The sequence below is a fragment of the Mytilus trossulus genome, chromosome 8, assembly GCF_036588685.1.
Source record: "Mytilus trossulus isolate FHL-02 chromosome 8, PNRI_Mtr1.1.1.hap1, whole genome shotgun sequence".
In the NCBI taxonomy this organism is placed as follows: domain Eukaryota; kingdom Metazoa; phylum Mollusca; class Bivalvia; order Mytilida; family Mytilidae; genus Mytilus; species Mytilus trossulus.
This window is the reverse complement of record NC_086380.1, coordinates 40,696,970-40,722,535: the sequence shown is the minus strand read 5'-3', so window position 1 is coordinate 40,722,535 and position 25,566 is coordinate 40,696,970. Positions and strand designations below refer to the sequence as shown.

At 32.7% G+C, this 25,566-nt stretch overlaps 2 protein-coding genes across 2 annotated transcripts; both read right to left on the bottom strand.

Annotated features, from left to right (window-relative positions):
* Window positions 1-220: 220 nt before the first annotated feature.
* Window positions 221-5,577, bottom strand: LOC134680953 (uncharacterized). The gene is made up of 2 exons (XM_063540269.1): window positions 5,489-5,577; window positions 221-2,635 (listed from the first exon to the last, which is right to left on the bottom strand). Exon 2 carries the CDS (start codon window positions 2,626-2,628, stop codon window positions 682-684), a length of 1,947 nt encoding a protein of 648 aa, XP_063396339.1. The 5' UTR covers window positions 2,629-2,635; window positions 5,489-5,577; the 3' UTR covers window positions 221-681.
* An 11,126-nt stretch (window positions 5,578-16,703) lies between these two features.
* On the bottom strand, window positions 16,704-21,256 carry LOC134727663 (uncharacterized). Its single transcript, XM_063592044.1, has 2 exons — window positions 21,148-21,256; window positions 16,704-18,669 (listed from the first exon to the last, which is right to left on the bottom strand). The coding sequence occupies exon 2, from the start codon at window positions 18,660-18,662 to the stop codon at window positions 16,704-16,706; it is 1,959 nt and encodes a 652-aa protein (XP_063448114.1). The 5' UTR covers window positions 18,663-18,669; window positions 21,148-21,256.
* Between the last annotated feature and the right edge of the window lie 4,310 nt (window positions 21,257-25,566).

The following is a 25,566-nucleotide window of genomic DNA, read 5'->3' as shown; positions in this document are numbered from 1 at the left end:
AAAATGAAAATCTTAACGGTTACATTTTGCATACTATCTATAGATTCCAAACAATTCGAGTTTTGAACATATAAAACAAACTTTAGTGTATGACGTTTTGGAAATCAATGGGGACCAATTCGAATTCAGAGCACAAAATTCAAATCTCATCACACAATTAGATTCACATATTTTATTATAAAAGAATTACACAAAATCAAAACTTTCAATTAAACCCCATTAAAATTGTTCAGAAAATAAGCTATTTATACAAAGTATTAGAACAGTATTTTTCGGTCCATTTCTTTTTTTGGGACAGTTTGGGACCTTACCCTCCAAATCAATCCCAACCTTACTATTTTAGTATGGAATCTTGTGGTGATATTTCATAGAAAGTCATACACTTAAACTCAAGTTATTGTCAATGTTCTGAAACAAGTTTTTGTCACCAATTTTGCACCACATTTACGGATATAACTCCCAAATCAATTCCAACTTTCCATTGTGTACGGAACCTTATTTGGAACCATTCCATAGCGATGAACACACGTATACTCAAGTTGTTGTCTAAAAACTTAATGTCTTCAAAGCAGTTTATATTAAAACAAATGTGCGTGTTTATAAATCTAGAATGGAAGACGTTTGATGAATATAACTTATAACATCATAGCTCGTTTTGTTTGATTTATGAAAGATAAGTGTTCAATCCGATTTGAGTTCAATGCAATGTTCAATAAAGCCCTCTGTGGTCCACCATAAACCTTTATCGTTCTCTACGTCCCGCGCATTTTTCACACGTTGTTCCATAGTCTGGCATTGTGAAGGATTATATACTTTTACGTTTAAGCTATCTTTATTAAGGTCAACAGTATATTTTTTACGAATTATAGTCCAGGAAAACGAATATGTATAAACCTCTATTTCAAATTTACGTCCATCTTGGCCATCCAAATATCTTATTGAAGATAGTATGCCTGTATCATCGATTATTCCAATAACATTACTTTGAACCACGTCACCTATTTTTAGATCTTCTACGCGATGAATATCTCTTTTTTCTATGAAGAGTGACGCTTCTGTCCTTGACATTGGTCTTCTGATTTCTTCATTAGATATTTCGTCAAAAAAGTCATTGTTGTACTGTTGAACTTTGGCCCAATATGAAAAATGATCAGAGCGATTTGAAAATATGGCCCATTTAGACTCACCAATTCGACTTCTCGCTCGACTTACAACAATGTCAGATTCAAATGTGCACAAAGGTTTGCAATTCAATACATAAATGCGTGATTTATGTATATCAATTTCAATATATTCCTCAACAATCTTTTTCGTTCCAAATATTGCCGAAGATCCATAATGGACCAACCGAATTCGCCCTTTTGTCTTTTTATCATTTTCGACCTTGACCTCCGTTACAATACTTGAATGTTTAACACCATAATAGCGATGTGAAAGCACATCACCAATACCAATTTGCCCTAAATTTACCACCTTAACACGGTCAACAGAAAATGGAGAGCTCAGCGCTTTCCTTAATCTCGGCACAATCATTTGAAATGCGACTGCAAGCAGGACTAATAGAATTATAAGGGGTATTCCGACTGCAGGAACCATTGCGGGAACAACAAAGTGTAAAATGAGGAAAGTAATGATTGATGTCAGTCCAAACGCTCCAAATGTTAGCCACAAGTCTAACAACTTTCCCTTTAAACAAGACCTACAAATTTGTCCATTCTTATAATCTTTTACATGCAAAACTGTCATTATAATACAGTATATTAAATACAAGGCTGCTGCTCCACCAAGAACTAACTCTGGTACTGCTTTACTAAGACCACTGGCAATTTCATCTGATGAAACAAATAATAATCGAAGTATACCCTTTGCAATTTTGCTACCAGCACCAAATAATCGCGAAAGAGCATCTGCAATTTTTTGTCTCAGACTTTGCACCTGGAAACTTTCGCCATCTCCCACCACACACCAAGTTGCAAAATGTTCGCAATTGCCTGTAACTAAATTGTAGGTTTTGAATTTGTCTTTTTTTGTCAGAATGGATTCGGCTCTAGCCACAATGGTATCTGGGTCGTATCTAGGGAAAACGTAGTCTACAATATATATCTCTTTTTCCCTCAAATCAAATTCTTTGGTTTCCTCGTGCACTCCTGACCTATCTAAATGTATGAGAACCATTGACACTTTCGTACCTGTCGTACATTTTATTTCTTTAATTATGGCATGGTGGTCGTACATTCTTTTCAGCTTTCGTTTCGCTTTTATATAAAAGTTTGATTTTTGACCTGGCATCGATATGTGCTGCCCTTTCTTTAAACTTAAGACATTTTCCACTCTCTTTGGTTTTGAACAATTGGCACAGCTCTTTTTGTTACAATTCTTTTCAGGGTCATCCAATTTGCCAATCGCATTTTCCAGGGCAGTATGTGCGTCGGCCTCAGTATTTGTTGACTGAACGAAAGAAAAGTTGTCATGTGCTGATGTGTAATAATGTTGTCCAATCTCAGCAACGATTTCCTGGATATCAACACCACCGTCATCACGTTGTAAAGGATCTTCATCTGACAGTTCATTCACCAGTTCTTCATTCCCGAAGTCGTTGTTACGTAAAGATGCATATCTCTGTGCCATATTCAACCTGTTCAAAATATCAAATTGTTAGATAGATATATGTTATTCCATGTTTATAAAATTTTAGTAGGTTTTTCTTATAGGATTTTGAAATAAAAAAAAAATGAAATAAGTATATTCACCTACGGAAAAAATATATACACCGCACATAACGTCGCGTGCTACTACGTGCATAATTTTAGTTAAAAAAAAAACGTTTGATGTATAATTAGTATTTGGTAAATAATTGCCATTACACGTATTTCTCTCGGAATATAGAATAAAACTATTACTGTCTTGTGTTTCAGTAAATATGAGGTTTAATTGACTTTTGAAAAACTGATATTCACAACGGTCGTTGGCCTCAGTGAATATCAGTGTTTCAAAAGTCAATACATCTACATACCTCATCAAAAGACAGTAATTGTATAATATTCCAGAGATTCCAGATATGACTTAAACGATGGTCACAACACACACAAACAATTGAGTCAAACTCATTAAACTGTACATAAGTATTATCAACATATTATAATTATGAAATATACCCGTGTCATAGTTAAAAAAAACTTAATTAGAATACACATATAACATAAACCTACCCACCTCTTGATTAGTTAATAGATATATTGGTATTTTCTGTTAGACTCTAAAAATTGTAAAAAAAAAATCAGTCAATTTGCCAGTGAGGAATGTGAAAGTACCGACGTTCAGGTTATCTACACATTGATATTGTAAATTGCTGCTGCACGTAACAATGATATTTTTTTTATATTGTTTCGAGCAGCAGCTATTTTAACTTACTAATATAATTAATAATTTGTAATCGATTTATCGGGCTTTTTGTGTGTGTTTTTTTTAGGAATCGAAAGTCTTTCTTTGTTTCACCAGCAAGAGGAAATGGACTTTTGATTTTCCCCTTTTAGTGTTACATTTGCACTACTACATTTTTGTAACATTTCACCTAATCAGCAAGAAATTGTATCACATGAGAGTACACACAAGGTCAAAGGTGTAAGTATACTGTTTAGCTTCCTATTTCAAGTGTTATACTACCATTGATTTTCTCATATCAGTTTTTTCTCTAAGGGGGTTTCAATAAGTCTTTATGTAAAATTTAAGTTAACACCGTGTTCCAGAGATGGACAGTTAACGCATATCTTTTAGTTAATAATTTGTTGTTACTGCTTTATAAATAATTCATCATTTAATTTATATTTTTAAAATCTTTTCTTAGGAAAAAAATCTTTTATAGAAGGATATAAGAAATGAGGAGAAAAAGGCTCCCCAAAACACTTAGTATGGCTTGTTCTGAGAACTTATATTCATGGTAGAGACCTATTTCCATGAATTGTTTTCATAAAATATGTTTAAGAGACTCAATCTACTTAAATATTTCATTTTTGTTTACATTTCACATAAATAGCAAGAAATTGTATCACATGAAAGTACACACGGTAACATGTGCAAGTACAGCATCCCATATTAGTTGTAATACCATCATTGATTTTTTTCCCTATTAGTCTTTGTTAAACTTGCCCTTTTCCAAAAAAATGTACAGAATTTATCTTTGTTTCAAATACTTAGCATGACTTAAGATTTATCCTGTCCAGTACTTTAGAAAAAAATTCACATTTCATGGAATATAAGGAGATAAAAATCATCGGAAGTTAATCACAAAACAATTATTTTTTTCCTTTTTGAACCTGTATACAAACTTTATAATGCATAAAAACCCAAATGGAAAGGAAATTATATAAGTTCCCAACCCACTATAAATAAATATGTTATATATTAAATATATATTTAACATCAAGTTTCCAAAATATTCTATAGAAACCCCAAATAACAGAATGTGTCCCCAGTACACGGATGCCCCAATCGATCTATCATTTTCTATGTTCAGTGGACCATGAAATTGGGGTCAAAACTCTAATTTGACATTAAAATTAGAAAGATCATATCATAAGGAACATATATACTAAGTTTCAGGTTGATTGGACTTCAACTTCATCAAAAACTACATCGACCAAAAACTGCAACTGGCAGACGAACGAACAAACAGACCAACAGACGGACGAACGGACACACAGACCAGAAAACATAATGCCCCTCTACTATCGTAGGTGGGGCATAATAAAAAAAAAAGATGATGCTTTGAAATAGGTATTTCACCAGATGAAACTTATTAACGGTGGGTCAAACATTATGTAGTCAATCAAGACTATTTTTACATCATAAAGCCGGATAAGAAGTTTTATGAATGGATGAGTAGAGCTATATAGGTACAGGGATGTTAAATATAATGTCACACTTTCTTTAAATACCATTCAACTTATTAGTGTTTCATATATTTTCACATCCTACCCATTACAAATTGTGAATGTTTTCTCATCCTGCATGAAGATGCAACTATTGTTTTTCTTTATTAATTTAGAATACAGCAATATTTTTTTTCTTTAATCGTGTATTAAAAACACACACAAATTATAAATTGTGCAATGCATATAATCATTAAACATGTAGTTTGTATCAGGCCACCGCCCATATCTACTTAATTTAAACGAATAACGACCAATAGACGTAGCTAATCAAATGTACTTTCCTTTTACATAGTTATCACACGTTAAAAAAAAAGAATACAACGATTCTTGTTTCTTAACATAAATCGAAAGATAAATTATATTGATCATATAAGTCAAATACAAAGTTTAATTTCGCATAGTGGAAATTTTGTTTTAATTTGATGTCGTACAGATTGATTTCTAACAGTCAGCCTGGTTTTTTTTAAAGGAAAATAGCGTTATATTGAAAACATCTATTCAGTTAATTTAGAATACTAGTATATGATTAATACGTTTTTATAAGTTTAAAGACATACCTATCAATATTAGAATTTCGCCAATTATAAAGAATTACTATGATTGCGTCATTCCAGTGGCACAATAAATTGTACCTTTCATTTTCTATAAATAAACTTCGGAAATTCCACGTAATTCTCAACTTTTATCTTTTCAATCGATATAACATGTAGTAACATAACAACTTATGGAGGATCAAAGAGGGGAAGTACGATATACAAACAACATCTGTTTGCTAGCTTGCAAGAAATTTGAGAATCAGTCCTGTATGGTAATGTAACAATCTAGAAAAGAAGGACACGAGTGTGGTTACAACAAATGGAACACTGTCATGTGACATATACTGCATAATACCGGTCAGAAGTCCGTAAAACTTTCAAAAAAATGACTTGACCTTTAATATTTATGTGGTTATTTTTTTCTTCTTTCTTTTGCCATTATTTTTAATGGACATCCTAGAATTTACAGATTTTTCATTATATTTTTAAAGTAGAGTCTTCTAAAAGCCTGAATAGCGTTTTGACTCTTACGAAAAGAGAAAAAATCAGAATGATGCCCCCCAAATTCCCTCTAATATTAATATTCGTCCCTTTATATTTTGAAAATTGGCCAATCAGAGTCAATCAGAATATCCATTCACTTTATATTTTTTACTAAATCTAAATTAATTAACTAATTTCGACCAATAGACTTTGCTGATAATTTGTACTTTCCTTTTACATGTATCACACGTAAAAAATTAATACATCGATTATTATTTCTTAACATTAATTTAAAGGTAAAAATTATGAGCTCATAAATCTACAAAGATTTATTTTGCATATCTAATGTTTTTTAATTTGCTGTCGTACAGAATATTTTACGTTTGAGTTGAACGTTTAGTTTGGGGTTTTTTTACACGGAAAATGGGCGTTTAAAATGTTTAATGGAAAGCATCGCTGCAGAATATCATACAATTCAGAAATTATTGCGATGTTTTTATTTTTGCAAAAAAGCGACAGGTTTAAACTCACAGTAATTTGGATTCGCATTTTGAATATGAATTCAGCACAATTTTTCGAGGAAGAAGAAGAAGAAATAGAAGAATTGTAGTATACATACAGTTTTAATATAATGAACTACACAATACATACATATATATACATTCCCTCCTTCTGGCGTACTAACTTATAATCCTGGTACCTTTGGTAACTACTTCTCATGTACAACCTAACATGAAAAATCTTAAATAAATTAGCAATGTATTTGATGTTTAGCTTAGCTACAAAAGTCACCAAGGGACGGTGCTGCATTGCAAGGTGGGATATATACATTGTATACATGATATACATGAATGTAACCGGGATTATGATATTATGAGCAGATGTACAAACCTGACATGTCATGCTCGTGCCTGATGCAGAAGGGGTTGATACATATCGTAAAATGACCCGTCACTGGCCGTCAGTATATATAATAAAGACTTACCAACCAATCTTAGGATTTCACCAGTTATAAGAAACTACTATGAGTGCGTCATTCCAGTTGCAAACATGAATTTTACCTTTTATCTTCTATAAATAGAATTAGAAAATTCCCGGTTATTCTCAACTTTAACATTGATTAAGTATTTTTAATCAATAGCATGCAGTTACATAATAACTTATGAAGGGATCAAAGAGGAAAGTACGATATACGAGTAACAGCCGTCGTGTTGCTAGTTTGCGAGTTGAATTTATATAAAAAGTCAATTCGGTAATATAACATCGAAAAATAGAACACGACAACAAATGGAACATGTGACGTGTGTCATATACAATGTATATAAATAAACTCATCATATATACTATAATTAAATTTTGTATTTACGCCAGACGCGCGTTTTGTCTACAAAAGACTTATCAGTGACGTTCGAATCCAAAAATCTAAAAAGGCCAAATAAAGTACGAAGTTGAAGAGCATTGAGGACCAAAATTCGTAAACGTTTTAAAGCTAAGGTAATCTATTACAGAGGTAGAAAACCCTTAGTATTTCAAACATGTTTTGTAAACAGTTAATTTATAAATATGACCATATTAATGATCATTCATGGGCTGGTGATTACAATATATAATGTGTATGTTGTGTACAAAGTTGAAATGTTGTACAAATTATATATATACTTATTTTTGTGTACAAGTTATCAGTGTTTTACAAACCGCTTAACACAAAAAAGGGAAGAAAAATACTAAAGGGACAGTCAAACTCATAAAACTAAAATAAACTGACAACGCCATGTCTAAAAATAAAAAAGACAAACAGACAAACAATATTACACATGACACAACGTAGAAAACTAAAAAATAAACAACACGAACCCCAAAGGATGAGGCAAGCACACAGTCTATTGTTTTGCATATGGCTATCGTATTTCCACAACTACATAATACAGTCTAATACTGAGCATTGATACAAAAACATTATAAGAACACAAATGTTTGGTTGAAATATATATAATTGAATTAAAGACATTAAACTGATACATTTTAGAAGATAAACATTGTGTACAAGTAATAACTTGTCCATTTTTTATTGTGAAAAAGATAATAATTTTACAAATCATTATTCTACATAGGCCTTTGTACACAACAAACTTTTCCTTTAAACAAATAATTTATAATATGCGCATCAGTATAAACCTGTAACATTTATGTGATATATATGGTAGCCAATTTGTACAGTTAAGTAGGGATTAAAATAAAAAACATCATAGAAAAGAAAGTTCATGGTGAAATAAAATAAATAGTGAGATGACAATAAACTCTTCTAATAATTCAGTATTCACTTGCAAAAGATAAAGAGATACTGTAAGTAACAGGAAGCCAAGTAAAGTTAACTTCTAAAAAGACAGTACATCAAAAATAATTTTTAAGATGGCATGATGTTTTGAGTGTAGCAGGAATTAATAAACTCATTTTCAAAGTAGACGAAATTATTTATAATTGTATAGTTGATCAACTTTACCCCCCCCTTTTAGAACAGCTCACTCTAAAGATAACATTGGTCATGGAGGCATACCGGTCAAAAAGTTTTCGAAGAAATACTTGACATTTTTATATTAATTTGGTTATTTTCTCCTTCTTTCTGTTGCCACTATTTTCACATATATGTATGTGTCACACATAGTTATTGCATACCGGTAAGAAAATTTTTCGAAAGAATACTTCACCTTTGTTGTTCATTTTGTTATTTTGTCTTCTTTCTGTTGCAACTCTTTTCCCACGTTATCTCAGTATTTACGTAATCGTCATTATAATATAAAGAAGAGTCGCCTACAAAATGATGTGGAAGTCTTGATTGTTTACCTGGAAATTATAAGATTTATTAACTTTATCTTAATCGTATATTTTTTTTTTATTTGGTTACTACAACAACAGAAACATATACTAGTACAATAATACGGTATTTCATTGATCATGTATCTTTTTAAACAAGAGCGCAATAACAAAAAAACACAAATGAAAACACAAATGAAAACGAACAAAAGAAAAACAGAAACAAAACAAATGAAGAAATACAAAACAACAAAAAACGTAATTATAAGCTTTTTGTTGAAATATATACACCTAAAAATACATATTGTTCCTTTTCAATTGTCTTTTTCGTCGTCACTGCCATAGTTGCATCTACGTACTATAGACACTGTTAACATATTTGATTGAGTGGTGTACAGGTAGATTGCAGGTGACTGTTCTTTCTTATTCATCATTATAAATCTCTTCTGTTGAAATTATATAACATGTATATAGCTGGTGTCCCCTGCTCACCACGGGGAGGTAAAATAAGGATATCAAACAATACAAGTCAATGTATGCCTGAATGCTAATGAAACGATTTCTGCATTTGTTGAATTCTGGAAAATATTCTAACTATTTGTAAATACATCATCATCAACTGAAAATGCATCCTACCTATCTTCTGTTTAAAATATGTTCCAGTGACCGTAATATTGTGATTTTATTTTTTGCATTCTTGACAGCAAAAACATCCCCATTCAGTTCCGGTGATCCCCTTTTATAAGGTATGGAACTGCATGTATTTTAATTTCGGTACGTAATTTCTAATCATTATTATGACGTCTAATGATTTTTTTTATCTGTTCGTGAATCAATTGGTATCCCTTTCAAGTGGGAACAGGTTCGCCTGCATGGTCTCAGTACTGTCTACTGTCACCTGGCAGTAATAAATACGCCGCCCCTGAGATGCCTCTGTTGTCGTTTTCTTTGCATGAAGGTTGTTTCGGTAAATTCTTGTCATTGTCAGTGCGATGCACCTCTTTATTGGATAGATGTAATCACCTTAAGCTTGTCTTTTGAATCTAAATGCCGAACGTGATTTGATTGTGTATTTCTAAAACGTATTTCCTGTTTCCGAGATGCATTCTACATCTTTCAATGCTTTCTGGTTCCATTTGCCTGGAGCTAACATCATCTGCTATTAACAGATACGAGTGTATTTATAGTTATAAAAATAAATGACAATAAAAAATAATATCCTTTGATGAGTGTTTGATGCTAGATGAAGACAACGTAAACAAGTCAAATAATAATGTGTGATGTTAGGCCATTGTAATTAATCTGCACACCAGTATATTTATTGGGAGTAAGTAATAATGTTAATACAAAATGTCATAGAACTGCAATATTCAAATGTTTATTTTTTTATTAAATGGATTAATTGGTGTAAATCGTTTTTTTGGAATTTTGGATCCTCAATGCTCTTCAACGTTGTACTTGTTTGGGTTTATAAATATTTTTGATTTGAGCGTCACTGATGAGTCTTATGTAGACGAAACGCGCGTCTGGCGTACTAAATTATAATCCTGGTACCTTTGATAACTATTTACACCACTGGGTCGATACCACTGCTGGTGGACGTTTCGTCCCCGAGGGTATCACCAGCCCAGTAGTCAACACTTCGGTGTTGACATGAATATCAATAATGTGGTCATTTTTATAAATTTCCTGTATACAAAACTCTGAACTTTTTGAAAAAGTAAGGACTTTCTTATCCCAGGCATAGATTACCTTAGTCGTATTTGGCACAACTTTTTGGAATTTTGGATCCTCAATGCTCTTCAACTTTGTACTTGTTTGGGTTTATAAATATTTTTTTATTTTGAGCGGCAATGAAACTTTTTATCAGTTTTACATTGCCGTTCCCTGGTAAAGGACGCTGTCACAATGGAATTTCTTTAAATAGTTGTTATCATGTTTTATGTATACAAAACCTTGAATGTTAATTAGGTGCAAATGACAAAATAGTTGGATTTATTGCATCTATCACTGGCATCAGTGGAAATACCACATCAGCATAAATAGAGTTTAATTGGTTTGACAAATAACTGATGCATTTACGACTGTGTTTTAAGCGCATCAAGAATAAATACGGACATCTGATTAGTTTCAGATACTTATGTTATAATCAAGCAAGTGGTGATATCAACCTATTGATATATTTAATCTGAATTTCTCACCCTTTTCATGTATCATAGAGCATGAAAAAGTGACCTATTCCAGCGGCTCATCCCTACCACTAATTATATAGCAATTCCCCCCCCCCCCCCCCCCCCCCCGATGTTAGATCTCACTAACATGTTTAACTCGCCGCATTTTTGCGCATGTCCCAAGTCAGGAGCCTCTGGCCTTTGTTAGTCATGTATTATTTTAATTTTAGTTTCTTGGGTACAATTGGGAAATTAGTATGGCGTTCATTATCACTGAACTAGTATATATTTGTTAAGGGCCAGCTGAAGGACTGCTCCGGGTGCGGGAATTTCTCGCTACATTGAAGACTTGTTGGTGACCTTCTGCTGTTGTTTTTTCTATGGCCGAGTTGTTGTTTCTTTGACACATTCATCATTTTTATTCTCATTTTTTTGCTGTGCCGTGTCTTCATTTGTATTGTTTTATTATTTATTTACATAATCATGACGTTACTCTAAGCCAATCAGATTGGAGAAGTGGACTACCACAATACTACGCATGCCCTATACATTTGTTGTCAGCTTGTATGCAGTGGAAACATCCTGAATATACATGATATACTAGTACAAGTTTTGAAATTGTAGAAGTTTCAAAAACTTTGATGAGCAGAATTTTGCGTATTATCTGCAATGTATAAACTGGGATATTGATAATTTTACTGATGTAAACAATGCGTATGATAATTTTAGCTTCATTAAGGTAGCAAACAAACACTCACCTTTTAAGCTTATAGAGCTGAGGAATTTTGTAACCAAATTAAAAAAAAAATCTGTTAACACCTATTAACACCTATTCATTGAAAGGTGTTCAGGTGGCCAATTAGGCAAACGATTTTTGGCCTATGGTTAAACCCTTTCTTACGAATAAAGGGTGTGCTTACGAATAAAGGGTGTGCCAACACCAGAGACATCATTCTACAAGAAAACATGGCTATATAAACAAACCAGGAAGAAATTTGTGAGACATTTAACAATTGCGAAGAACATTGGTAATAACGACATCGTTATCGATGAAAAACATCCAAGTATCGATGCAATTATAAAAAGAATATACTGACTTGTAATCATCAGCACTAAATTTTCAACCAGTAAATGAACATTTTGTTTTGAAACGAATAAATAAAATAAATGTCAAGAAAGCAACAGGAATTGACGGAATATCACCAAAACTACTACACCATGATAAACCTGTAGTTACGAAAACAATAACTGATCTTGTAAATTTGTCATTGTCTACCTCAGTTTTTTCTAGACTCACTCCAAATTGCCAAGGTGGGACCGATTCATAACAACAAACCCAGTGTACTTGAAAAGGGTAATTACAGACCAGTGAGTGTATATCCTTCAATTTCTAAAACTTTTGAGACAGCCATCGTGACGCAACTTTCGGAACATTCAAAAATATTTTTAAGTCATTTCTTGCACCATTTAGAGCGGGTTTTGGCTGGTTATCCAATTTACTAAGAATAATAGATGACTAGAAGAAAGCATTGGGCAATGACAAATACATAGCAGCAATTATAATGGGTCTTAGTAAATCGTTCGACTGCTTACCTCATGATCTGTTAATCATGCAGTTGAAATACTATGGTCTGAGTGAATCTGCTCTCCAATTATTAGACTGGTAAAAAGCAATGTGTCAAAATATGTCAAAGTATTAGTCAAATGCTTGACATTAATAAAGGTGTACCACAGGGCTCTATACTAGGCCCTGTTTTATTTAAAAGATTTATAAACGATATTTTTCTCTTGGTAAGAAACTGACTGTGACTTATATACTTATGAAGACGACTATATCCTTTCAAAATCTGGATCTTTTTTGGCATCAGTTATCAAATCCTTAGAGGAAGACTGTGGTTCACTAATCTCATGGTTCTCACAAAATAAAATGCAGGCTAATCCAGAAAAATGTCAAGCCATAGCAATTGGTAGTAAAACACATAAAACATGTTAAAACAACATAGTCTTCAATTTAAATGGAAACAACATCAAATACAATTATGAAGTAAAACTACTTGGAGTAACCATTGATTTTAAGCTTGATACATATCTAAAATCTGCAAAAAAGCAGTCAGACAGGGAAACGTTCTGAAAAGAATTGGGTCACAAATGAACATACTGGCAAAAATGACAATCTACCATTCTTTCGTCATGTCAAACTTAAGTTACTGTCCAATCTAATGGCATTTTTGTAGCGAGCGCAACACCAAATGATAGAAAAACTGCAAGAACTGATACATATGTATTAGTCGGAGGTCACCCGATGGATAAAAATCATATAGAATTTAATTATAATGATTCGAAAAAAGCTCAAAGCCAAAAAAAAAAAAAAAATATTTAATTATATAGACGCATAAACACAAAGCCATTTTAAAGTCTTGCGACACACAGGAACATGAAAGTTCAAAGACAAATAAAGCAAAAACTGCAAAGGGAATAATAGAATACACAGTGTCAGCCCAGAGAGTTTAGATATATTCATTATGTTTTGTGATTTATTCTTACTCAGTCTATGGAAGAAGCGTATCAATAAAAACTTTTCTTATATCACATAGCGATATTGTCTAATATCAAATTGTAAACATGCAGACATTCCATGCGGAAAATGTTGTTTTGGTAATGAAAAATTAAGAAAATACTAACTTTAAAACTTATTGTTAAAAAATAAACAATAATTGAGTCTAAGCATTCATTCTGAAGTTAGTTAGAAGCTAAAGTTTATGTCCGTGTAAAATTAACTGTGTTTTTCTTAGAAACATAAATAAACAAATGCTATTAGTTCTTATATCAATGCGATACTTTTAAAATATCACAGTGGTGTTTTTGTTATATCAATATTAGTACTTACTAGTATTAATATTAGACTGCTGTACCCATATTTTGACAATTTTACCTATTATGTCTGTTTTGTTCGTTGTAAATATAACAGATTTTGATGACACTGTCATACACGTGCGAGGTTAAGCACTATAAAAGCAGGTTCAATCCACTATTTTTCAAAATTTGAGTATAGTATTTTTGTGATTTTACTTCTTAGTAGTATCGTATGTAAATAGGCAGTTTTAATACCATTGCTTAAATTCAAATGGTTTTTGGTAGCATCTTACAAATTTCTCAATTGGTTTTGGGAGCAAAACTAATCAAATAAGGGTTTGATAAATAATGTCGTAATCAAATAGCTAAGTATCAATGAAAATGATTGTTCACACATATAACATTTAGCAAATTTTATAATGAACGCACCGAAATAATATATATCCGATATGCTAGCAACGCACGCATGGAAGACTTTCTTAATTGATAACATTGAAACTAACTTGTGACAAAGATGAATCATACTGTCCTCGTTCAGATTGATTCGACAAAATCTGACCTGTACTTTTGAATCTCCTTTTTTTTTTACAAATTAGGCCGTTGGTTTTCCTGTTTGAATGGTTTAACACTAGTAATGTTTTGTTCCTAATAGTGTGGTGCTCGCTGTGAGTCAAGGCTTCGTGTTTAAGGTTCTTATTTGATCTATAATGGTTTACTTTAAACAAATTATTAATTTGATGGAAAGTTGTCTTATTCGAACTCATGCACCATCTATTTATATCTATAAATCTTTTAAAAAAATCCCCTTATAAATAACTACTTTCCAGTCCTCCAACTGAACGATCTAAAGTTATAAATATAGAAAAGATTTATACACATTATTAACGTCAAAAGACATTTACGTCTTATTTATTTTTGTTCTTAACATTAATTTTATTTTCTTTGTATCTGAATTTGTCCAATTAATAATCTGATGCTACTCAGTTGGTATCTTTAAAGTTCGGGACATCCGCATTTGTTTATTTTAATTTGTATGGATTCCTTTTTTTTTAATAACATTTGAATATTCATTGTAATTTGGAGCTGTATTGGATTGGATTGTGTGAATGAATATTTCTTTTAAGTAATGATATTTTTTGTCTATTTCGATATTACCAAGGTGGATAGGCTATAGTAGTGTGACCAGTATATTAGAATCTAATAGGTCATGATCTAAGTTTGTGAATTATGTTTGCAGTTTTCTTGACATGCATTGTGACGTGTCATCGTATTCATTTAATATTAGAAAACTATAGCAGTTATATTAGAAAAGTATCGCATTCATAAATTTTTGATATTAAAAAATCATCGCTATCATATAAGACAAATATCGCATTGATATGATAAAATTTAGCATTATCTCTGACTTATAGGTGAGTTTGGCTTAGCAAACAATTGAATTCATCTCAATTGCATTCTACTGTATTTGATACATGATGTTTATAGAATGTGTACATCTACAAATGATAAATCGTGCATTTATGTTTCATTTATTCAACAATTCAATTTTCTCGTTTAAATACACCTTGCTTGTTATGAAATAAAATAATTCAAGGAAATTATACACCAGACGTATGCCGTTTTTAATGTCACCCTGTTTTAAGAAAAGAGTCATTATTGTATGCCCATAAATCTGCTTTTCTTCGTACATATGCTAACATTCGTCTGAAATTTTGCACAATGCAACTCGTTGATATAAGACAATATCGCTCGTTGATAAAAGAAAAGTTTTCATCGAATCGCGTCTTCCATAGACTGTTACTCTACTTACAGTAATTGATAGGTGTTCTATTTGGTTCAGTTTCACGTGACCATATTAAATATGTGCCTATCAAGTACGGACAAAACAAATTTAGTTAATCTTACAATCAAATGATATCTTAAACTATTCTTTTCTTGACTGATTGATTTTTGGTTGATTAACGTCCAGTGGTAATCATTTTATGCATGTTCATGACGAGAACAAAGTAACAATAATTACAATAGATAGGTTATGTAATATAGGCCGTCCGGATTAAAGGTAGGGGAAAATTGGACTGTCACTGTTGCAAGGGTTCTCAACGTACAAAGAGCTTGGCACTATCGTTACACGAATCATCGGATTCAACGTCCCCATTCTGACCAGACGTGGCCGCAAATTTGTACATTCTGCACAGTCATTCACACGCCCCACTTCAGCAAGCGTTCTACTGTCGATCGGAGAAAGACCAATGGTGACCATAATTCTAACCCCAGTCAACTTCCATTATAACTGAGACTACTATAACACATGTGTTATAGTAGTCTCAGATTATAATGATGGTATTAATTTCAAAAATGATTTTTTTCTAATTCATTTTAATTACGTTTAAATTTTAAAGGTTTCACTTGGAAGATTACCGATACCATTTCAATTCGGCTATAAACCCAACACTGGAGAGGAGGGTCCACTTTGATAATATGCAGCCAAGGGACATTAACCCAAAGCTTTATGTAGGGGCAGTTCCACAACCTCTGCACGTTAAAGAGCAAGTCTTTGAACAGTCAGTTATTGTTCCTTGTTAATAAAAGGTGCAATCACTACCCCAAAAAATTATGTTAATAACAGTCTTTGTACCCCCCCCCCCCCTTGTTTTTTTTCATCCAAATTAATCCAATTTTCGGAAGAGCAACCTTTAGTATTTATATTTAAATTTTCCTCGTCCTGAATATGCATCAAATATGTTCAACTAGACGGTGAAAAAAAACCATTCCATCAACATTAAAAAGCGAATTGAAAACCAACATCACTGAACAATATGATAAACCAACCAATCGTTGAGTAGTAAATATAGACATATGATAAATAATCAGAAGAAAAACATAATAACCTCGTTTTTGTATTTAAGACAAAGCAGTGTTCATTCCGAATTGATTTCAATACAATATTTGATAAATCCCTCCGTGGTCCACCAAGAACCTTTTTTGCCTGCCATGTCTCGAGCGTTTTGCACACGTTGCTTCATAGTCTGACATTGTGCGGGATTATATACTTTCACGTACAATCTATGTTTATTAAGATCAACAGTATATTTTTTCCGAGTAATCGTCCTCAATAATGAGTACGAGTATACATCTATTTCGAATTTGCGTCCATCTGGTCCACCCAAATATCGTACCGAAGAAAGTATGCCGGTATCATTAATTATTCCAATTACACCGCTTTGAACAACGTCACCTATTCTGATATCGTCTACGCGGTGAATCTCTCTCTTTTCTATGAAGAGTGACGCTTGTATCTTTTCCGTTGGTTTTGCAATTTCTTCATTAAATATTTCGTCAAAAATGTCATTTTTGTATTGTTGAATTTTAGCCCAATATGAAAAATGATCTGATCGATTTGAAAATAAGGCCCATTTAGTCTCGCCAATTCGACTCCTCGCTCGACTTAAAACAATGTCAGCTGGAAATGTACATAAAGGTTTGCAGTCCAATACATATAGACTCGATTTATCTGTATCAATTTCAACATATTCCTCGACAATTTTTGTCGCTAATGATGTTGACAATCCATAATGGATCAAACGAATCCACCCCTTAGTTTGTTTGTCTTTTTTTGTTGTGACCTCAGAAACAATACTTGTCTGTTGAATAACGCCATAAAAGCGATGAGATAACACATCGCCAATGCGTAGTTTTTCTAAATTTTTTACCTTTACACGATCAATGGAAAATGGAGAGCTCAAAGCTTTTCGTAATCTGGGCACTGACATTTGAAATGCGACCGCAAGTAAAACAGATAGAATCATTAGTGGTATTCCTACTCCCGGAGCCGTTAAAGGAACAGCAAAGTGTAAAATAAGAAATGTTATCATTGATGTCGGTCCAAACGCTCTAAAGGTCAGCCACAAGTCCAAAACCTTTCCCTTTAAACAAGACCAACACATTTGGTCATTTTTATAATCTTGAACATGCAATGCTGTCATAACAATACAGTATATGAGATACAAGGCTGCTGCTCCACCAAGAACTAATTCCGGTACTGCTTTACTAAGACTACTGGCAATTTCATCTGAAGAAACAAATAAAATTCGTAGAATGCCTTTTCCTATTTGGCTACCAGCTCCAAATAATCCAGAAAGAGCATCTGCAATTTTTTGTCTCATACTTTGTACCTGGGAACTTTTGCTTTCTCCCACAACACACCAAGTTGCAAAATGTTCGCAGTTGCCTGTAACTATATTGTAGGTTTCGAATTTGTCGTTCTGTTCTAGAATGGATTCGGCTCTAGTCACAACTGTATCTGGGTCGTATCTGGGAAAAACGTAATCTACGATGCATAATTCATTTACTCTTAAATTAAATTCTTTGGTTTCCTCGTGTACTGCTATCTTTCCATCATGTTTTGTGAAATGTATGAGAACCATCGTAACTTTACTACCTACCGCACTTTTAATTTCTTTAACAACGGCATGGTGGTCGTATGCCCTTTTCATTTTTCGCTCCGCTTTTACATATTTGTTGGAATATTGGCCTGGCATCGATATGTGCTGACCCTTCTTTAAGCTTGAGACATATACAACTCTCCTTGGTTTGGAACAATTTGCACAGCTCTTTTTGATACATTTTTTATGTTCGTTCAACTGGTCAATCGCATTTTTTAGGGGAGAATATGCGTTACCCTCCGTATTCGTACATGTTGTCTGGGTAAAAGATACTTCGTCACGTGATGATACGTCATACCGTTGTCCAATCTCGGCAACGATTTCCTGGATATCAACATCACCGTCATCACTTTGTAGAGGGTCTTCATCAGACAAGCTATTTACCAAATCATCATACCTAAAGTTGTTTGGTAAAGGTGCGTATTTCTGGGCCATGTTCAACCTGTTAAATAACAAGTCTTATTACTTTTATTCTTATACATGTATATTCATTCCTTTGGGGTTTTTTTATTGTTTAGTGTTTTGTTGTAGGACTTTTAAAATTGTTTCGTCGTCTTTCGTTTTTGCACAGAAGTTCTCTTCTCTACGACTTCTGAGCTTTGAACATCATGTTAGTACCTTCGGTCTCTTTTTTATATACAGGACGACCAAGCTATTTGCCGATCTTATCATTGTATTGATTGTTAAAATATGTTCTCAATCTGCATGCACATGCATTAACTTTTTTGGTAGGTGCTTAAACACAACATTATACTATAGATAAAGGCAACAATAGTATACCGCTCATAAATCGATAGAAAAACAAATCCGGGTTACAAACTAAAACTGTGGCAAACGCATTAAATATAAGAGGAGATCAACGACACAACAGAAACACAACATTAAAATGTAACACACACATAAACAAACTAAGCATTAGACAAAATGATGTGTTGCAAAAGCTAGAAGCTGGGACAATACCCCTAATGCGCCTTGAATTGAAGAACACAAAAGTCACGTGTAAACAAAAAATCTCTGTGTAGTGATATTTGACACATTTCTATGATAAACAAATGACTGAGCTGAACCATTAGTGTTAATTTAGAAAGTAAGGGAACACAGAATAAATGTGTAAAAACCATGGAGCTATTAAATGTGTTCAAAGTATTAAAATTTCAAAGAACTTATTGTGTTAAGAATGGGATTTTTTACCATGAGGAGCCACATCGCAAAAGGATACTCGGGGTTTGCTAAATTACGGAAAAATGAATCACACTTCGTACCCCGAAAATTTAACCACATATGTAAAAATGTCTCAGCTTCGAAACAAGCCATCATACATATACAAGTTTACGATATGGGCTGAGCAACAGAAGAAAACGTTACCATTTCGGCCTATGGAGAAACAATTGCGCATATTGCCCCAGCTATCATTTTGGATGTAGTTGGAATTTCAAGCATGTACTACCTACTTCTTGCTAACTTAAGCTTCATTACCATGTCATGGATTATAATTGATTGCTGTTTGTTTTAAGTCTAGTAGCAAATAAATCATGTATATTGGGGACGGAAACAAAACAATTACAATCAAAACCAAGGAGTAAACAAAGACTCACAAAAACCAAAGGTCATTTACATCAACAGTTATAAATAATAATTAAGAAACAAAACAAACTCCAATAAAACCGGGAGTGAAATCAGGTGCTCCGGAAGGGTAAGTATTTCCTGCACCGTATACAGCCCCCGTCGCGTTATTTCTTTGTTCAGTCCGGCAATGATTGAGGTTATTATGACTGAGGTAGAAAATCTGATATGATTTCTGACACACTTTTGTCATAATGGCCAATCAGCTCATGATGGCGACCGTAAAATTTCTCGAGTAATGACTTTAATTTGATCGATTCATAGCCCTGTCTAAGCAACTTTTGAGAAAGCAGTATTCCTCGTTCAACAAAATCAGCGTACTTTGAGCTAGCTCTAGAGTAACATATACTCCATATGCTGTTGCCGCTGGGATGTTGCTACACAGAAATGGAAAGTTGACTATAGGAAAATTAAAATCATCGCGTTTGTCATCAATTTTGGTATTCAAATTAACAATGAATTGTATGTCTAAATATAGGGATCGACCGGGATGAAGGGATGCATTGGCGGATCCAGTGGGAGAGAGGTTCTTTGGAACTCCACCCCCTTGTCCTGGGTTGGGACCCCCTTTTTAAAATTGCTGGATCCGCCCCTGGGCTGTAAATTATGAATTCCACTTGAAAAATGAGGTGATTCATTGCATAATCCATGCAATACACGACCTATGGACCCCTTAAAGGGGTTTTACAATGATTCGATACCATACAGAGGCATGACATTCTCTCTTCACGATGCATCATATTTCATGTGCCCATTCTAAACGGGTGTGGCTGTAACTTCATTCATCCCACGGACGCTCCATTTTATTATACAGGTTTTAGTGCCGGTCCAATGTTAACAAGTTTGATCAATTACTATATAACTCAGTCACCTTTGGTGTTTCCATGATTATCAAACGTGGCTCAAATTTCAAGAATTGTTAAATATTATACAATTAAAATTATAAATGATAAAACATAAAACATAAAAACATTGAAAGCGTAACTTTCTTCTAAATGTTTCGACTTATTCGGTGACTTAATTAAAATTCATTTCGAACTAGATACCAAACTGAAATACTTTTATATTCATCTACACGTAAAATCTGTGTCACAGCAGGAAAAATAGATATTTCTCCTTTGATGGGTTGTAAATATTTTGTTATGATGCTAACATACAGAAAATTTTAACATTCGGACTAGATTTTGACATAGTATAGGGGGCGTAGTTATGAACAAAATTATATTCAAATGAAAGAAGATGACATGGATGAATATAAAATGTTAATTGTCCGTAATTCTTCATAACAATGTCTTACCTTTCAATCTTACTATTATATGATTATAAAAAGACTAGTATGTTAACATCACATGATCGTTGGAAAATGTATACTGTAGTTTGTAACTTCTTTTCTATAAATATCATTCGAAAATTCCCAGTTATTATCAACTTGATAAAATCTTGTCTATTGATTACAGATCATAACCACATACATCATTAAATCAAGGGTTAAAAGTGCAGGAAAGTACATTTATTTTATTTTTAAACGCAGTATATATGTTGTGTACAATATGCAAGTTTGTACAAATTATACTTTGTAGTACAGGGTTTTTTGTGCAAGTTATAAGTTTTTTGACACATACCTTTTGGCACCAGGTGATAACATTTTATCTTTTAAATATTTTAAATTCAAATGTATATACCTAAACCTAACATTTAGTACTAATCTCATTGCCATCATACTGGAAAATAAGGACATTTGAATGGTTTAAATTCTAATTGTATTTTCTCCTTATACCAAAATCATATCCATTAAAAGTCTGTTTGTGTATTTCTATAATGTTTTTGTATACATGCTCAATATTATAGACTGTATCATGTAATCAAAAGGGTATGATAGAAATATGCGGCGAAACAAAAGACTGTGATTGCATCATTCATTTGTGTGAAGAGAATCAAGTGACACTGATAACTTCTACAAAAACATCTGTACAAATAATAATTTGTACAACATTACAATTTGTACACAACATATACACTGTATGAATGTGGGACAAAAAAAATATTGGAGAGCCTCAGTAATGGCTCAAGAAAAGACATTGTCTTTCAATTTGATAGATTTTGGGTATTCGTCAATACCCTGAAGCTTTTAAACGGTTTGCCTTGTAAATCCAACCATGAAAGTATTATATTGTCCAACGTAGACATGGCCGACAGTCACATAACCCGATATAAACATCAACATAAATATGAATAAGTTGCGACTTTAATTTTTTTTTAGGTCTGCTTGTTTGTTTTAAGTGCAAAAAATAGTTTAATCGTTGTTTTTGCCAGTCAAAGAAATTGTTCACCATGGTTTCATTTTCAATTTTGAAGTTCCTTTCTTTTTAATGGTTGAACATGACTTTTATATTAGTTACCAATCTCTTGAAAAAGGGTTAAATTGAAAGTAACATCATGTATATGGATTAAATGAGATCGATTTGTTCACTTGCAACTGAATAATTCATTAGCGATGTGCCCATGCTCTTTTTTATTTTATTTTACAAAATTGAACTAAAAGAAAATCATTATTCCTTTTTTTCATTGATGATTGAACAAAACGAAAATTATATTTTTTTAAAATTTTTGATTATTTTTGTCATGGCTAATGCCCCTTTTATCCATGTTTTTCGTTTTCGTTTTTTTTTTTCTTTTCTCTGTTTTTTTTTTTTTTTTTAGTATCAAATTATTAGTTTATTGTCAAATTGACTTTTAACATACAACGTGATTAAATTATCAGCATATGGATACAGATAGCAGTGTCGGATCCAGAAAATTTCACAAGTGGGAGCCCACTGACTGCCTAAGACGGGGCCCGCTCCAATCACGTTCAGTGATTCCCTATATAAGCAACTAAAGGAGTAGGTCCAGTAAGACCCCTTTTTGGCCCCAAAATATAACAGTTTTACAAAATTGTTGAAATCTAAATTTTTAGTTGTTCATTGGACAGTATAATGCTTCTGTTACATCAATTTGGGCTGGTTTTGACAATACAATGCACATATATCGGGTACTAGCACCATTAAGTCATGCTAAATTACTGAAATCTTCACAATTCTAGCATTTAAGTTAAATTTTAGACGGTTTCCGTCTTAAATGAAAGTGGCCGCACTCGTGTTCATCCTTAATATTGAAATGAAAATTGTAATTTATGATAATACATAGCAGATATAAAGGTTGAGGATGAACACGAATGCGGTGACTTTCATTTTTGACCAAAAAAACATCTGAAAAATGACACTTTTCGACATATTTGGTAGATTTTTCATATTTCAGCTTGAATCGGTGCGTTTTTTATGACTAAATCACGGTTAAAACCTTCACAGAAACTAATTGATTCAAATAAAATAGACACTTAAGTGTTTAAAAAGTCACGGGTCAAAATCGTTCGTCAGATGAACATGGAAGAGGCCAAAATCGATCCTTACCGGACCTTCTCCTTTGTTCCGAATTAAGGGGGGGGCCCCCTGCCCCCTTTAATTCGCCTCTGGATAGCAAACTGCACAATGCTAGAACACAAAATGACAAAGAAATATTGATGCCAATTATAATATAAAACGTAATATATGTTAAGCTAACCGAGTCCCTGTACTTCACAGTCTGCACTCTGGCCAAATCACACCTTATTTAATTGTTAACATCGACATGGTGTGGTTTAATATTCACTGTTATTTTCTAACACTCTAGATACACTGGTAAACTCAATATATCTCTTAAAATTCACTAAACACTCTGGACATGAATTCATGTTCATTTTGCAGATATTTTCACGTGTACGGTGAACTCTGGTAATTGCTGACGTTAAAAAAAATAAATACTTGGAGTTGGATAATTCAAAGAAAATTTAAGTGTTCGATGAAGTTATGAAAAACAAACTTTGCAGTAAGAATATAAATAAATCAATGATTATCTAACTATAATTAAAAATTGTAAGGACTTACTATACATATATTAATCTTACAAGAAGAAACTGCTTAGAACACATATTGATAACATAATGTTGACTTTTCTATTTTTAAAAATACATATATATATATATAGAAATCTCATGTAATCCCCAAATTAGCATATTTTTTTATGATGACATAAGCAATAAGATGTGCACAGTTAAATTATGGATCGAAGTGGAATTATAGTACTTGTGGTATGGGAGTCTAAGTTAAAAATGATAGAATTTGTTCATACTCTGCCAAAAGAGGGAGGAAAGATACCAGAGGGACAGTCAAACTCAAAGATCGAAAATAGACTGACAACGCCATGGCTTGATTAAAAAGACAAATAGACAAATAATAGAACAGAAAACGTAGTATATATATAGATATGTGTTCAAAAATATACTATTAATTGAGAATATCAAACGAAAAGAAAAGGTTATCGTGTTTTTTTCGTTGGCTAAAACCATGAAAACACAAAACAGCAAAAATCAATGAAAATACCTGATCATTCCTTCAGAAAATCAGAGTTACCTCCCCTTAAAAGGCCAATTCAATAACATTAAAAATCTAGCAAAAATTATCTACACTTGTAAATATATTAATATTTATAAGTTATAATCTTAAGAAGAAAAATCTTCTTAATTTATATTCATATAAGTTATCTGTATTCCTGCATCAAATTTTGCTAAATCTTGACCTTATAGTTTCTCTGTTTTTAACAGTCCAAGATGGCGAAAGACACCCTAATATGTTTTTTAGTGTTGAATTTGATAAGTTTTACTGTACAATTCAATGAATTTTAATTAACTTGCTTGTGAAAGAAAAACTGGTATCTTGTAAAAATCCTCGCAACTGTACTGCTATCGATTTTTTTTGTCTTCTTGTGCAACATTTTTTGGTCGATCTGATTTTAATTCCAAAATTTCCTTTTATTTGTAAAGTTGCTATATGTGTGATAGCGTGACTAATAATGTTTTCTAAATATGTCCAACTACTTAGTCTTTTCTAGTCTCTCGTTGAACCTGAGTAGTTTTTTATGCCAGTGTCACTATAGTTTTAAATTCAGTATTAGTTCCATTGTGAATTATCTTGTCAGGGCCGTAACTACATTGAGGCGAATGCCTCATGTCAGAAATAAAAAAAAAAAAATTGAAACAAAAGATTGTCTGAAAATATCAAATTGTTTTCACGGAAGTGTCTAGCAAATAGCAAGTTCTCCTCACTCTCTGGTGTCGCCCCTGCATGTTTTTCGTGATCCATGTTTCTATTTTACTTTAAGTTTCAGCGTTGATGGTCTATTGTTTGTACTTCTGTGTCCCGGTAGTTCATTTATTGTCCTACATGTACTTTGTGACTATAGTCTGAGTGTTGATTATCATTTGTTAACGTGTGGTTTTGCAATTTTGCATGCCCACCGATGTCCAGATATTGTGCGAGAAAATATTTTAAGAATATACGATGCTACAAGTCGTTTCTGCATGGAGAATTAAACTAAATATCAAAGAATACAAAACGGTTTTTTTTTGTAGATAAAACTAGATATATAACATGGATTAAATCAAAGTATAAAGGTCACCAATTTCCCGGTATCAAATACTTTGTAGAAAAAAACAATAATGTATTGCCATATGACCTTTTCCATTGAAGGGTCAAACTTACGGGGCGCCGAATGGGACTCTTGTGGTTTTGTACTCAAAATTCAATTTTGTACGGACAAAAGTGACTTTTGTTCAACAAAAATGAGTTCAGTTTAACAAAAT

What these genes read in the sequence shown, in the direction of transcription:
- LOC134680953 (XM_063540269.1), bottom strand. Translation starts at nt 2,628, where the DNA reads ATGGCACAGAGATATGCATCTTTACGTAACAACGACTTCGGGAATGAA.
- LOC134727663 (XM_063592044.1), bottom strand. Translation starts at nt 18,662, where the DNA reads ATGGCCCAGAAATACGCACCTTTACCAAACAACTTTAGGTATGATGAT.